Source organism: Anopheles arabiensis, chromosome 3, assembly GCF_016920715.1.
Source record: "Anopheles arabiensis isolate DONGOLA chromosome 3, AaraD3, whole genome shotgun sequence".
Taxonomy (NCBI): domain Eukaryota; kingdom Metazoa; phylum Arthropoda; class Insecta; order Diptera; family Culicidae; genus Anopheles; species Anopheles arabiensis.
In genome coordinates this window covers 42,543,613-42,558,789 of record NC_053518.1, presented here as the reverse complement: position 1 = coordinate 42,558,789, position 15,177 = coordinate 42,543,613, and the positions used below count along the sequence as shown (strand labels likewise).

Below are 15,177 nucleotides of genomic sequence, written 5' to 3'. Positions count from 1 at the left end.
GAACCTTGTTTAAAATGGTCAATTTACATGTAAAACATTATTTAAAGCGTTGGAAATCCAGATGGCGCCACTGAACAGCGGTTTTTACAGGGTTTTTCACGTGTTACAAATATTATGGCATACAATATGTAGACTTTCGGCCCAATAACAAGGCTGAGCAAGGGGGTCATTGCACCATACTCTTGGTGTTGGTCTTCATACTCTAGATAAAGTCTTTATACTGGGAGTCAAAGTCTTTTTAACGAGTAAAAACCCAGTATCCCTTTGCTGTACATCGCCACAGACACACATTTCAATCGGTTAATACAATCGAGTTATGAACTTAGTTATATATTTGAAAAGCATTGTATTATTTAATAATAAAAAAATTAAAATATTCATATAAATATAAATCGTTATTTAAACAGGAAAAGAAAATAATAATTCAGGCAACTACTTTATCTCGGTCGACATTTTTAAAGAAAACAAAATATTTGAAATGATTTGTTTTATCCAATATTGTCAATGGCGTTCTTTTGTTTTTGCGGAAGTGCAGGTGAATGATTTTTGTATGGCGCGCCGTGCAAGAGCGCACTCCAAACATGTTTTAATGCATTTTTTAACATTTGAGGTTAAATGATAAGTCTGAATTTTTGACGGCATGTTGAATAAAGTAAAATGAGGGTTGGTGAAAAATTGAAGATATGCAAAAGTATACATTTTTTAATTTCATTACCAATGTTGAAAATTTTTGTTTTTAGTGCGATTTTTTTTTCGGTTTGTAATAAAAAAGGTGTAAGAACAAGATATGAATTTTTTTGTTTATTTTTCATTAAAATTGAATAAAATTTCCTTTCTAATGATAGGTATATTATTCGTCCACCTAATATAAATATTCACACCTAAATGATTCATCAGCCTCGGGTCCCCAACGTTCATCCTTCTGGGGCTAGTACTCTGTTCACTTTTATACATACTACAGACTAGCGATCTTCGGGGCCCCTAAATCGGCGGAACCCTGGGCCCGCCTACCGTTAGATCCGCCACAAAAGTTTTTTGTTGGGGAATTTCTGATCCAAATTTCTCTAAATACCATGGGTCCCCCCGCTCATTAATATGCGAGTGGAAAATTAAGTCCTACAGACAGGAAAAAGCTACAAAAAGATTGAAAACCACTGATCTAGACTCTTGATCCTACTTAACCTCTATCGAAGGAATGAAAAATAAAATGTTAAAATAAATAAAAAATATAAAAAATAAAATGGGGGTATAGTCCATTGTTGGAGTCTTCGCATTTATGCATATAACCGATCAAACCTTGCTGTAACGCGTTGTCATTCAAAGTGGCAGGTTCGTCACCGCCGCGCCAAAAGAGCATTAAATCCCTCATCTATCTGGCAGTAATAACTAGGAGAAAAAATATTAATTGTTCAAAATTTTCTAAATCGATGTGTTATTTGAGGAGTAAAAACTAATTTAAATCCAATAAAAATAATTTAAAACATTGTTTTTATTTGACTTTACTAAAAATGTAACTATACAACTAAAAAAAATTAGGTGTAATACGTTTCCCCTTTGGTTTCTAGTATGTGTTCAGTTTCAAGGAATGAAGAAAACAAATATGGCTTTGTGGTCTATTCAATGAACTTGCTGACTGCTATACAAAGTTCGAAAGGATTCGATTCCGAATCGGACCAATCACCCCTAGAAAAGACTAAAATCTCGGGAGGCTATATAGACCGTGACCACTTCCAAGTCATTAAGCCAAAGAGAGAATGAAAAATATACGTTCACGTTTGCAAGTCAACATTATTATGGTATATCTTCATTTTCATTCGAATATTTTGTTACTTTTAAGTTCTGAACATACGGACAAAATAATGGGCGTGCTTGGCGTCCTGTGAGAAGTAAAACTTAACATCTTCTTTGTGCAGGAAACAAAAAAGAATCAACTTTATTACCGTTGTATGAGTGATTGCTTTCACCATGAAAATAGCATCATCTGAAGTAAATTAACAAAAATCATTAATATCTCAGTTGAGTTCCATGCCATTCTGTAACCGTCCATTCAAATAAAATCGATTTGAAATTGTTGACATCTCGTCGTATCTATGCACCTTGATGATTTTGTACGATTTTGACAGTTGTTGCTGCGCTTCCGGAACAACATTGTGTTTGTGTGAGTGAGCGCGGTTCCCTATAGTCGGCAATCGAGGCTTTGATGCCGGAACTTTTCAAACACCAAATTCTTTCCCATTCTCGTTTCAAGGAAGAAGGACGTGTATCAGTCTACTTCTAATGGCAATTGCTGAACTCAGGTGCCGAAGTGTTTGCTGGAAATCTGTGAATAGGTGACACTGGCATTTTAAGAATGGACGAGCCTGTTGATTCCAAAACTGTGGATCCATCCAGCGTGGATCGGTTTCCCAAGCAAAAGGCTTTCAATCTGGGTGACGTTGTGACCGATGCGGCCAAAATTCTCACCGAGGAGGAAAGAACCAAATTGGAGGAGCAGAACAAACGCCTGGTGACGCCGTTCCAAGCGCTGAAATTAGAGCAAGAGGCCCGCAAGCATTGGGATTTGTTCTACAAGCGAAATGAAAACCGGTTCTTCAAAGATCGCCACTGGACGACGCGTGAGTTTAGCGAGCTGCTGGCGGGTGAAGATCCGACAGCCGCTGCTAGCTCCTCGCCACTGGCCAAGTCGGACAACGTGGAAAAGATAAGCGTTGAGAAAAAGCTGCTAGAAATTGGGTGCGGTGTTGGGAATTTAATATTTCCTCTTATCGAAGACGGGCATCGTGACTACTTCATCTATGCGTGTGATCTGTCACCACGTGCCGTGGAGCTGGTGCGGAAACATAACCTGTACGATGAGCGGTACATGAAAGCGTTCGCCTGCGACATCACGACGGAGGAAGTGTTCCAGACGCTACCCGAGGCCAGCCTGGACATAGTTACGCTGATCTTCGTACTGTCCGCTATACATCCGGAAAAGTTCCAATCGACGGTGGCAAACATTTTCCGGCTGTTGAAGCCGGGAGGGGTTGTGCTGTTCCGCGATTACGGCCTGTACGATATGGCTCAGTTACGGTTCAAGCCAGGGCATAAGATAGCGGAAAATTTCTACATGCGACAGGACGGTACGAGAAGCTACTACTTTGCCGAGGAGGAAGTATCGAAATTGTTCTGTCAGACCGGCTTTACGGTGATGGTAAACAGCTATATTCATCGGCGCACGGTAAACCCGAAGGAAAATATCGATGTGCCAAGAATATTTGTCCAGGGGAAGTTTCGCAAATCGGAGCGAACATAAGGAAAAATCATTCACGAAGGTAGGTTTGCGTTCATTGAAATATCATATACGCTTTTCTTTCGAATGATGAATGTTCTTACCAATTGTTTCAAGAATGTGATGATTGAGATATTGAACGGCCAACTGAAGAATTCAATGACGATGCTAAATACTAAAATGCTGACTTAGTTAGTTCTCTGTTTCTAATCATAATATTTCCATTATTTTACTTTTCAGAAATTTCTTTCGAAGCCCCCAAAGTGCTCGTTCTCACACTCACTTTCAGTGATCCTCATCATTTAAAGAGGTATGTTCTGTGTAAATGAACACATTAGATTCGCTGTTCTTTTGAATGATGAATGTTCTGCACAAATATTTCAAGAATTTAATGATTGAGTAAAAGGAACGGCCAACTGAAGCATTTGCTTCTAGTAAACGATAATAAATGATTTTTGTGACGAGTCTAATAAAGTTTTTCCATTAATTTACATTACAGGAACTGTTTTCTGGTGGAATGGATGTTCCCGGCCTCCCGGGAGCGTACACGCTATAATAATCCATAGGTGAGGAAATAATCAAAATGCCATACAATTTATATAAATATTGCTTTACATGATGTTAAAATGTATCAGAAGAATAATGATCGATAATCACATTATTACGTTATAACCAAAAGGATGCTGAAACAATAGCAGCATTAAAAAAATATATTGTTTGTACCAAGGATGCAATTGTTGACGTTTTTCTATCGTTTTTATTTACAGATTTTGACTGGAAGTTGCTGTAATATAAAATAAATTACACGTATCTTCAAGAAGGTATGTATTTGTTGTTTTAATTAATTAATTATATATTAATGCAAAAATGATAGTTTTTATTTGATGACGCATAGTTCAGTTGATCTAACTGTGATAACACATGAACAACGCATTCAATGCGATGAAACTGGTCTTTCGCTCCTATCTGATAGCAATTAACTTTTTTTGCACTTTTAAATTTTTGTTAACATTATCATGTGTTGTAAAAGATTGTAATGTTACGTTTTCTTCCAATTTCAGGTGCATGATATACTTTGTAGCTTAACTAGGCTCCAAGTCAGTGAAACTTTCTTCATCGCACATTGGGTCATCCACCAGACTTCCATCCAGAACCGTGGAATATCGAATGGTAAGTTTCACTATTTTAGTTAATCTCTATTTTCAATATTATCGTGAATATTGTGTTATTTTATATTGATGACGCATAGTTCAGTTGATCAAACTGTGATAACACATGAACAACGCATTTAATGCGATGAAACTGGTCTTTCGCTCCTATCTGATAAAAGAATAATACTCACGATCGAAACTTTCAAACATTTGCCATTGTTTATTGATGTGGATTTTTTTTCTTCTTTTCCAGGAATAACTGTTGCAAGTTCTGGCCTTCCGACAAACGGTGTGATCTTCAACGGCATTGGTCTTTGTTTATTCCAATTTGTATATTTTTACCACCAGTGAAAATCAGGAAATAAAACAAATATCTTTAAATACTGTATAATCTGCTCGTGGGCCGTCGAATTTATTGTTTATACGAAAGAAAGTCTATAATGCATATGTGAGAAACAGATACATAAAATGGATTTATAAATATGGTAAACTATCGCTAAGATGTACACGAAGTTGTGTTTTGGAATTTCACTTGCACGTGAGAAACTTTCGGAAGGATGCGACGGTACCGCCGGCCACCTGGAACGCTATCGCGCCAGTGATGCAGACCATCGTGTACGAAATGAGCAGCGTGACGGCGTACAGGCCACTCGCGTTCAGCAGCGTCATGCAGGAAACGAACAGATGGCTTGCCACCACGTAGCCGATGTGATAGTAATTCTTCACATCGCAAGCATTGAAGAAGATGACGCTCCAGAAGGTGTGCAGCAGGATCATGGCGAGCGATTGGGCGGCACTGATCAGCATGAAGATGTCCGAGGCCGCCTTCAGCCCTACCGTTGCCGGTCCGACCGAGTCCGCCAGAATGTTGACCAGGGAAAACGCTCCACTGATGATGCCAAAGCCCAACCCGGAAGCGTACGAAAGAATGTGTCGATAGTCGGCAATGCGCACGATGTCCGTCACCTCCTGCAGGCCACTTTCCGTCTTGCGGAGTACCTTGTACATCAGGTAGCGGAATCCTTCCTGAAAGAGGCAACCACAAAGCGAAAAGATCGTTAGCGATGACTCACGAGAGAGGTGTAGTGTGTAGGTTGTTTGGCGATACGTGGGAAGGTGTATGGACGTTTACAAACCTGAATGAAAACGGAGCATATCAACCCGAAGGTAACCTTTGAGGTGACGGGATGGAATGCTAACCAAACGGTTGACGAAAGTAGCAACGATACCAGCCAAAAGAAGGATGCAGCAATCAGGATGATAATGCGGATCGGATCGTGCGCTATCGTGAGGGCAAACATAGCAACCGGTGGCCCGAACGCTAGAAAGCTGCAGCCGAAAAATTCCACCACCGTCATGTTCCTAGCTAAATTATATCACTTCTCGCTTCTCCAAATTATGCCACACTGCTGCGTGCCTCACGTGCACCAAGTTTTGGGCGGAAAACAATGTTTTTTAGTTGATTGTTTCAGTGAAGTTGATCGCAAAAATGGACAGCGAAACGTAAACAAACGGACGGTACTTGGCTTGTGTCAAATCGGTCCCCTCCCCCTCTCCATTCCATTCCGAGCTGTCAGTCCTTGCAAGAGGGTTGTTTTTTCGCAGAACTGTCAAAATACAACAAAAGAATGGGTTGACGTATTTTGAAACAAGTTAGGACTTGTAAAACGCAATAAGCTTTTGTTGGTGGTAAACAACAAGAATTACCGCTCTGTTGGCGTGGAAACGATTGACCCTATCTCCGTTTTGCAGGATCGAACGTGGTGCACCCGTGTGCGTGCGGGCGTGCGAGGTTACGATGAAGGCGAACGAGGTGTGGAACGCCGTTATGAAGGGCGACATGGAGAAGCTGCGCCAGCTGACCCATGCCAAGGCACCGCGGCCAGACTTTGGCAAGCGGTTCGACAACCATCACTGGAACATACTGCACCACGCCGTCGTCAGCCGCAATCTGGACTGCGTCAAGCTGGTGGTGGACCACTTCCATCCCGCCACCAACGTGCAGTGCTACGAAGGGCTCACCCCGCTGGCGCGCGCCTGCGAGCAGTCCGTGTCGGCCGACATCGTGAGCTACCTGTTGCGTCTGGACCGCAGCGTGGTCAACACGGGGGACACGGAGAGCATCACGCCGCTCCACTACGCCGTGTCGAACGATCGGCTGGATCTGGTCGAGCTGCTGATAGCGCACGGTGCGGATGTCAACCTGAACGACTACGCGGACGAAACTGCCCTCCATACGGCCGCGTTCGACACGGGCAATATTGAAATTTTAATCTATTTGCTATTTATCGCCAAAGCCAAGTGGCAGTTCCTGAACGCGGCTGACGATGCCGATTTTAACGTGATCGATATATTTAGCGCTCGGGGGCCCTGTTCCGCGCGCAACAAGGTCGCGTGCTTCAAAATCCTATACAACCTGGAACACCCGAACCACATGTACCGCCAGCGGTACGATGTGAACGACATACTTAAGCCCGCACTGCTTAGCTATCGCTCCCAGTCCTCCCTGATCCCGTATTTCATCGAAACGGAACTGAAGTGGGAAAAGCAGGAACGTGTTCGCTCTTTGTACGAAAGACTGATTCCCGACTACGAGCTGTTGGCGCTGCTGGTGCTGTGCGAGTGTGGCCCGGTCACGACGGAACGGGCCGAGCTCGAGTATACCTGGCCGCTGGTTTGCTGCGTGCCGCTGCTGACCGCCGATTTGGTACGCTTGTTAACATTTTTCATCCAGGGCGACGAGCAGCGGCCCGCCGACGCGGTGATGCAGCTGTTGGAAGATTTTGTAGCATTTAGCAACGCATCGTTGAAAACCCTGAAACAAACCGTACGCAACATTATGCCGGCGGTCGTGATGGAAATTCACGCGCTGGACAACGTCAAGATTAACGCGCTGCTGTACGAGCAGTACCAGCGTGCCATCGATTATCTGGCCCTGCTGAACGGCACCGAGCTGGATGCACTCGTTAAACATTTACTCACCGAAGTTGTACGCACAAAGATGGACATGATTTTTCCATGTCTGAAGTATTGTTCTTATGGGTTTTTGGCGCGCCGCATCAACGATGCCATACCGAAGAATCCACTATACCAGTGGCTGCTGTACCGGTTTGGCACGTGGCGGGCGATCTACAGTATTATGGGCAGGCCCCAGTTTGAGCTGTTTACGCTGAAACGCTTCGCCCGGGACACCGTGCGGGAGGTTGTGTGGAGAAACATGAACCGGTTGGCGCCGGACAAGGTGCAGATTATGAATGGGCGGCTCCAGTCGCTCGATCTTCCCACTGAGATGAAACTTTATCTTATATATCGCGACAATTCCTCGAAAATGCTGTTTGTTTAGAGGGAAAATTGTCAATTTTTAACGGGGGTTTGGCAGAGACGCGCCAAGGGGAAATGGGAGAGCATATGAAATAATTATCACTGCATGTAATTCACGGTACCGTGTATATGTATGTTTGGCTGTGTATGTGTTAACGCTTGTTGGTAGACAACGGGCATTACATAAATGGGATAGTTCCCATGATCATTCACGATCAATAAAGTTATACTAAACTGCAAACGTAGAACAACGTGGTGGCGTTTTTTTTCAACCGGAAGAAAGAAGCTTCCCTTAACTCCGTATAGATGTCAGCACATTAGAACCCTTCGATAACGATGGATCGATCATAAGGAAACTATGACGGATAGCTTATCACACGAGCTTAATATCTCATATATCTAGGAACATATGACGGGACTCTCTCTGTGTAGGAACTGGATTTGAAACTATCCCGGAAACAGTCCTGTCCTGAATTCTAACACAGATCCTGTTCCATTAAAATGTTCAAAGGTTTATACTGAACCTGTCCCTAAACCGATTCGTTGCACGTCTTGGGCTCAGCACTGGTTTTGATCTTGTTCCTGTCCGCCGATCCTAATGGAATCACTCCAGCACATCGACGGTTCCACTTCGATTCCGACTAGGGTGATTATAGTACCGGTTCCAAAGAAATGGAATCGCCAGCTCCGCCTGGGATCGGCTGGAATCGTTGAACCCGCTCAGAACCATCGGAATCTGAATGTGCGAAGCGTGCAGTCTAATGATGGGAAAAAATTAGTTTTTGTCGGAATCGATACCGATAGCTCCGATGTTTCCGATGTTAGGAATCGACTCCGGAATTCGAATCGGCTCCGAAATTGGTTCCCGGATCGGAATCGGCTCCGGAATTTTAATCAGCTCCAGAATTGGTTCCAGAATCGGCTTCGGATTCACCTCCGGAATCGGTTCCGGAATCAAGCCCGGAATCGGCTCCGGAATCTACTCCGGAATCAGTTCTGGAATCAACTCCGGAATCAGTTCCGGAATAAGTTTCGGAAGCGATACCGGAATCGGAATCGATTACAACAATGGAATCGGCTCCGGAATTGATTTCGAACACTGAATCGGGTAGGTCCGATTCCGAGCTCCCACCACTAATGCAGTCAAAAATGTGCGAAGAAAACGAAAAATAAATGAAATGTTTCTGCACCCATTCACCAATACCGGCAACGACCTTACCATAATATCAATGTATCCACCCATTCGGCTCCGTTCCTGTTTCAAATTGACCTAGTTCCGCTCCTTTCTTTAATTTACATGCTTCCAACACTAATTCAAATATCCAAACAACATCGCACAAACCTGACCCAAGAATATGTAATAAGCCTTCCTGTTGCCAAGCAACCGTTACCATGTTAATGTTGCAAACACAAACGTGACTGTTCCAGGACGACAACAGACATTACAAAGGGCTTTAGAATAGGTAAACAACTCCCGGTAATCTTGTTCTAATAGTGCGATCAACGAAAATGAGTGAATCAGTGGGACTGAAATCACCGAAAAAACGACGTGCCAGGCATCGCTATCGTCGTCGTTCATCTGGCAAGCCGACCGTTGGCACCAAAACTCCGTCGAAACCAGCTTCACCACCGCCAGTAGCAGCTGCAGATGCGTCTGTACGAGCGGAGCGAGATCATAAGCCTAGAAAGGCAAAAGTAGATCCCAGATTTCTGCAAGAAGAGCGCGAGGTAATAGCATCGCTGGAGCGCTTAAAAGTAACGTCCGACGTGGATGGTGCAAATTCAAAACCATCGCTGCACGAGATCGACAGAGCCATTCTCTTTTTTACCGATGTACTGCCGGATGAGGAATTCTTCGACGCGGAAGACACAGAACCCGAAGCTGCTCTTCCGATCGGTACAGATGAGGTTCCGCAGAAAACACCTTCCCCGCGGTCATCGTCCTCTAATGAAGCGGATACTCCCACACACCTTGCGTCGTCGTACTTCCAAGCCGAAGATGGAACACCGGTAGTTGTACCCTGGAAACTACAAAAGTATACCTTTTGCGATGAGGATCTGCTGTACTATCGACCCGCTGCCACGCTACCCGAATCCAGAGCCACCCTTGAGCAGGTGTGTGTTATCGACCCGAATGTCGAATCTTCGGACATGGAAGACGACCGTGCTCGGCGCATCGAAAAGCCACCGGTTAGTGTGGCGAACAAGAACCGAATGATGAACCGTTTGCTGGAAGAGGAGCAGGAAGAGTGGTTCGATGCGAGCGGGGAGCTTGTGGATTTCCGGTGCTACATCGAAAATCAAACACGGGTGCGGGGGTTCTGCAGCAAAACGTTTGTGCCGTTCTTCGTTGAACCCATGCCACTCGCCAAGACGCTGGAGCGTTTACCGATGGAACGTACGGTCAAGATCCTGATCGGTAGGGTACGCTTCGATGCACATCCCTCGCTGGAGGAAGTGGTACGACTGCGGCTGCGAATAGTGGAGCTGTACAAACAGTACTACCGGATCAGGAAGCTTAACAGAAAGGAAGCTTTGCAGGCAAAGCTGGACGAGCTGCGAGATGGTAGTGGAGATGCGGGAGAGGAATTACAAGAACCGGAAGAACCAATCGATTCCTACGAGAAGAAAATGACCCGCCGAGAGTATAGGAATCTTTTGTATCAAGAGATTCGTACGGAGCGCCATTTGGCCAAACAGATACTGGAGCTTTGGGAGGAGCTGAAAGCAAAGCACCAGGACGGATGTGGGCTGAAGATGTCTGTCAACAGCCAGGACACGGATGAGGACCGTGATGGTAGCGATTGGCAGGAACGATATGAGCTGGAACTGCGTGAAACGCTGGAAGAAGAGCAGGAACTATACCTGCGCGACAAGCAGGAGTATAAAGCCTACCTACGCGATCTGGCCCTCGAACATCGTACAGACATCAATGAATCATTACCTTCGATGCAAAAGCCTAAAAAACCGGATGTTGGAAAGATAAAGAAAGAGTTTCGGGTGCTGTTTGATGAGACATTCCGCGCTCCAGGTGAACCATTGGTGGACATTGTATTGCGGCGCGATCAGGAACGGAGATCAGACCCATCCGGGGCTCCTTCCGGTCGAGATCTTTTGTTTAAAATGAAGCTCTTCATTGACAACAATCACGTGGCATCGACCAAGGCACGCCATTTTGAAACCGAAGATCGTACGATCATCGACTTTAACACGTCCTTTTCTATCAAACTAACGACCAAGATCCCGGAGACGATTGCCCTGCATCTGTACGAAAAGAATCGAATGATGATGAAAAGCAAACGAGCGGAACTCTTTCTACCTCTGCCCAGCTCGGAGGAGCTTTACGAGGATGTGGATTTTGTGGACTATCAGTTTTCGTCTGGCAAACCGTACCAGGCGCAGACATACACTAACGGTACAGTTGAATTGAGGATCGGATGGATGGAGCCCTCGGATGGGAGCTTTCCCAGTCCCAGCCAGCGTCGCACGGTGCCGAAACGGGTCGTCGTGCCAAGGGAACTGTTGCGCCGATGGATCGACGATCGGGCATTGGATAGTGAAAACGAACCGAACGCCGACACTGATGCAGCATTGTTGCGAGCACTGAACGAAACTGAGCCCACCACTTCCCAGGAGCGTGACCGGCGCCGTTCGAAAGATTCCACCCAAGCTGCGGACGAGTCCGATGAGACAGAGTTTCTCTTCAACGAGGATCTGCTTGCCTTTTGCAGCGAGGAAACGATCGAGCAAAACGAACGGCTGAACATGCTGAGCAAACGGTTCCAGTGCAGTTTAAAGTATCGGGACGCTAAATTTATCCCGCAAACCGAGCGCGAGTTAGCGGTCGAAGGCATCGAGGAGCAGTCGATGAAAATTATCGACGAAACGCTCGGTACGGATCCGATCGATTTGCAGCGGCACCGGGGTAAGCGCCACCTGCAGAAGGTGTACGACACGATCAGCAATCACTGCCGGGTGCTGAACCAGGATAAGGTAAACAATGCAAATTTGCTGGTCGGCGGCGATCAGGTGCCATCGTTCGGTTCGCTCAGCTTGGCATTTTTGGAGATATTCGGTCCGAGACGGCCGCTGAAACCGTCGCGCCGATCGCCGAACAGCCGAGCATCGGTACGGGTAAGCGACGTGACGCGGTTCAAGATTATTGTCACGATCGTGCGTGCGTTCGGTATACCGATGCGCATGGAGGACTATCAGACGGGTGCGGTTGGTAGAAGGAACAGTAACATGTCCTCGTCGAACGGACGATTCTGTAAGTGTTGGAGGTTTTTTTTTTGGAAAGTTCCTTCATCGCTTTAAACTTCTTTACGTTTCTTCTTGTAGCTTTCCGAACGTCGAACGTACGGCCGTACATAGCAGTGTCGTTGAAGGATCGCATTTTCCGCACCTCGACAGCTGATGGAACGGCGCCAACGTGGAACGAACAGCTGGAAGTACCGCTGGACTGTAGTACTGATCAAATTCGGAAACATCTGCACATTGACCTGTACGATGAGTACATGGAAGATCTGCTCGAGGATGATCGTACCAGACCGACTGAGGTTTACCAGCGTATCTCGAGCCGATGGTTGGGCCAGCTTCGTATCCCAATCAGTACGATCTATCTGAATCAACGGGTGTGTAGAAATATTCTGTTTTTAAAGTTGGTTGGTTCATAAGACCCTTTCTTTCGTCCATAGCTGGAAGGAACGTTTGAGATAAAGACACCACCGATTCTGTTCGGCTACGATCGGCAGATGCAAGACCACCCAACGACGGAGCTCGTAGATAACTATGGAAATCCAATTGGACTACTCGGTGGCGGTGTAGGAACTGGCGTGAGTGGTCTGCCAGACATGCGGGAACTAACACACGTGACACTGTTCATCAGTCTGGAGCCACTGATCGAACGACCGAGTCTCGATACGGGCGGTTTGGAGTGTGTAGAGCTGGAGCGTATCAAAACACGCATCTACCTGTGGTACGAAGAGTACCGGCATGAGTTTCCTTCCCGTGCAGTGGTCCCACCGATGGTCACACTGCTCGGTGGAAAGCGTATCTGTGCCACAAGGCTGCTCGGCCCATTGCCGATACCGTTTCCGATTGATGAGCTGGCGGAAACCATGATCCGTCGGTACGTTTCGCTTATTCCCGTGCACTACAGCGTAGATCCGTGCTCACAGTTGAGCGGTGTATGGCTTACCAATAAGGTAATGTGGACCGTTTATGGGATACAAGATGTGTGTTGTGAAATAACCCACTTTCATGACGACCCAACAGGAAATCCTCACAATGATGTGTGGCTCGCCGAAAGATCTCGGTGTCCTGCTGGCCTGTTTCTATCTTCAGCTGGGCTACGAGGTGTGGCTCATCTTCGGCAATAGCGTGCTGATGGGCGATACTACATTTGTGCTGCTTCTGGATGGAGGTGAATTCTTCGTCGTCGATCCGTGCAGTGGCAAGCGGTACAGCTCGACCGACACGTACTGTCCGCTGAATCGGATATATCTGATTGTGGGTCCGGACAATGTGTGGGGCAACATTCAGAAGGAAAACCGTGTCTTTCTCACGCAGCTCGATGTGCGCAAGTCGGGCTACTGGCGTGCGTTGTTCAATCGTTTCCACGAGCCACCGGTTGGGTGTGTGCAGGAGGCTTCCTTTCCGTTTCGCGAGGCACTACCCGCCAAAGAGCTGCAGCGTGCCATCGAACGGAAGCTCATGCGCAAGATTGCCTCGTGGCGTACGCAGAGGAAAACGGTTTGGAATCGGTAAGCGCATCATCGGTCCAAGGGTTGTGGTGGTGGAAGTGCAATTGTTGTACAGTGCTTAACGGGTGCTTATTTTCATTTCAGCTTCATAAGCGATCATCTACGCAGCACGCTGATCAGCTTGGAGCGGGACACGTGCTTGCAGGCGAACACGGAACGGCACGCGGAAGCGTTTAGCCAGATGTTCATATCGTACAAGGTGAATGGGTTTCCCATCAACCTGCCCTACAACAACCTCTCCACCATTGTGGCCCACGTGAAGGGTACCGGCATACACTTAAACTCAGAAGCTGCCGTAGAGTTTGCACTGGGCGTACACATCAAGGACTATCCGTGCAATGTGTACTCGGTTTGGATTTTTCTGATGTCACTTGTGCCAAGGGCTTAAGGTAGGCTTTATATGCTGTATACTAGTTTTAAAATCATTTAATTTTGCAAGCAGAATATACGCACGGGAGTGCCAATGTGTTGGTGCAATTTATCGAGAAAGATTGATCTATAGAAATATAGATCTACACTCACACACACAACAGTCGAAACAGTCTGGCAAATATCACATGACTCGTGACTCGTCATCAAAAGGGAAAATTTGGCGTTAGACACTCGTGTGAAAACAAAAACACAAATCATTTACTTTGGGAATGATGAATTGTCTATTTTCGTTTATACAATGATTTTGGGTTCCTTTTTCTCTCCGCTCTTCGTTCGATACGTTCTAAAACAAAAACAAAGAATTGGAATCATCTCTTTTGGGACAAGTGGGACAAATTCTCTTCATATAGCTCCCGCTTGCTTTCTATCTTTGATTGATTTCTTTTTCTTGTTGAGACGTAGTGTACAACAATCAAACTAAACCATCATATGGAGCTGAGTATGATCTTTATGGATGGCTGGGAAAGAGGGTAATGTTTTAAGTGTTTTGTTTCTCTGTTAAACATTCTATGCGATCCGATGAACTGATTCGTCATCCTTTCCCCATCTTTTCAATCGATTTAACGATCACACAGGTGAAGTGACACGTACACGGTTGGAAATGCTTTCGTTGCTTTAAATGAATACAAAGTGTGGCCGTTGCATGCTTTCAAACGGTGATCGAGAAAAAAGGACGAAGAGAAACTCACCGTGCTGGTTAAGGTGTGGAGATTGAATGATCGGATTATCAAAACGTTCTGAGTAGAAAGAAGCATTGTGTCCTTTCGATAAAACTTAGTGCAAATTGGGTGAAGAGGGTTTTCGATTTTCGTTTTTGTCTGCCAAGGGGAAAACCAATATCACCAATATTTGTTCGTAGTTCGACATTTCTTCGATCCTTCTTCAGGTAAAATCAACCAATCAACCTAAAACAACCATGCTCTATCGTTTTCCCTCTAGTACTTGTTGCTGTATGGTGTTTTTCTGTTCCAAATTTGATAACAACTGTGATGTCGCATAAACAGTTCGCTTAATCAGTTAATATATGCTGCCTCTTCTACACACATCGTCCTTTTGTTACGTACGCTACATCAAGATGATTTCCTCTCATATATTTAGGTTGTGCTTTGGCTGTGAAGCTAATTCGAGTTTTTGGGGTTTTTGTCCTTGTGTGTGTCTGTGTGTTTGTCTTGTTGTTTTGCCTGGGAAATTGGGTTCGTTTCGTTTCCTTTTTTGAAGTGCAATGAGTGTGGTGTGT

The 15,177-nt window shown here is 45.5% G+C and overlaps 4 protein-coding genes and 2 non-coding genes across 6 annotated transcripts; 5 read left to right on the top strand and 1 right to left on the bottom strand.

The window, feature by feature from the left end:
• The first annotated feature begins 2,176 nt into the window (after window positions 1–2,176).
• Window positions 2,177–4,810, top strand: LOC120902111 (tRNA N(3)-methylcytidine methyltransferase METTL6). Its single transcript, XM_040310618.1, has 6 exons — window positions 2,177–3,314; window positions 3,512–3,581; window positions 3,771–3,837; window positions 4,039–4,092; window positions 4,333–4,441; window positions 4,676–4,810. The coding sequence occupies exon 1, from the start codon at window positions 2,351–2,353 to the stop codon at window positions 3,293–3,295; it is 945 nt and encodes a 314-aa protein (XP_040166552.1). The 5' UTR covers window positions 2,177–2,350; the 3' UTR covers window positions 3,296–3,314; window positions 3,512–3,581; window positions 3,771–3,837; window positions 4,039–4,092; window positions 4,333–4,441; window positions 4,676–4,810.
• Window positions 4,144–4,249, top strand: LOC120905268. Its single transcript, XR_005739902.1, has one exon. It is a non-coding gene; the product is annotated as a small nucleolar RNA snR60/Z15/Z230/Z193/J17 (small nucleolar RNA).
• On the top strand, window positions 4,497–4,603 carry LOC120905267. The gene has a single exon (XR_005739901.1). It is a non-coding gene; the product is annotated as a small nucleolar RNA snR60/Z15/Z230/Z193/J17 (small nucleolar RNA).
• LOC120902112 (gamma-secretase subunit Aph-1) lies at window positions 4,804–5,970 on the bottom strand. Its single transcript, XM_040310619.1, has 2 exons — window positions 5,559–5,970; window positions 4,804–5,448 (listed from the first exon to the last, which is right to left on the bottom strand). Exons 1-2 carry the CDS (start codon window positions 5,778–5,780, stop codon window positions 4,951–4,953), a joined length of 720 nt encoding a protein of 239 aa, XP_040166553.1. The 5' UTR covers window positions 5,781–5,970; the 3' UTR covers window positions 4,804–4,950.
• Window positions 5,971–6,004: 34 nt separating this feature from the next.
• On the top strand, window positions 6,005–7,994 carry LOC120902109. Its single transcript, XM_040310617.1, has 2 exons — window positions 6,005–6,111; window positions 6,175–7,994. The coding sequence occupies exon 2, from the start codon at window positions 6,221–6,223 to the stop codon at window positions 7,763–7,765; it is 1,545 nt and encodes a 514-aa protein (XP_040166551.1). The 5' UTR covers window positions 6,005–6,111; window positions 6,175–6,220; the 3' UTR covers window positions 7,766–7,994.
• Window positions 7,995–9,212: 1,218 nt separating this feature from the next.
• On the top strand, window positions 9,213–14,013 carry LOC120904392 (coiled-coil and C2 domain-containing protein 2A). The gene is made up of 5 exons (XM_040314333.1): window positions 9,213–12,013; window positions 12,085–12,377; window positions 12,441–12,950; window positions 13,021–13,508; window positions 13,593–14,013. Exons 1-5 carry the CDS (start codon window positions 9,253–9,255, stop codon window positions 13,894–13,896), a joined length of 4,356 nt encoding a protein of 1,451 aa, XP_040170267.1. The 5' UTR covers window positions 9,213–9,252; the 3' UTR covers window positions 13,897–14,013.
• The last annotated feature ends 1,164 nt before the right edge of the window (window positions 14,014–15,177 follow it).

Excerpts from the sequence above, each read along its gene's own strand:
- LOC120904392 (XM_040314333.1), top strand. The coding sequence starts at position 9,253 with ATGAGTGAATCAGTGGGACTGAAATCACCGAAAAAACGACGTGCCAGG. Across the intron at positions 12,378-12,440 it reads CGATCTATCTGAATCAACGG|CTGGAAGGAACGTTTGAGAT; the intron begins GTGTGTAGAAAT and ends TTTCGTCCATAG. Across the intron at positions 13,509-13,592 it reads AGGAAAACGGTTTGGAATCG|CTTCATAAGCGATCATCTAC; the intron begins GTAAGCGCATCA and ends TTTTCATTTCAG.
- LOC120902111 (XM_040310618.1), top strand. The coding sequence starts at position 2,351 with ATGGACGAGCCTGTTGATTCCAAAACTGTGGATCCATCCAGCGTGGAT.
- LOC120902109 (XM_040310617.1), top strand. The coding sequence starts at position 6,221 with ATGAAGGCGAACGAGGTGTGGAACGCCGTTATGAAGGGCGACATGGAG.
- LOC120902112 (XM_040310619.1), bottom strand. The coding sequence starts at position 5,780 with ATGACGGTGGTGGAATTTTTCGGCTGCAGCTTTCTAGCGTTCGGGCCA. Across the intron at positions 5,449-5,558 it reads TATGCTCCGTTTTCATTCAG|GAAGGATTCCGCTACCTGAT; the intron begins GTTTGTAAACGT and ends TGCCTCTTTCAG.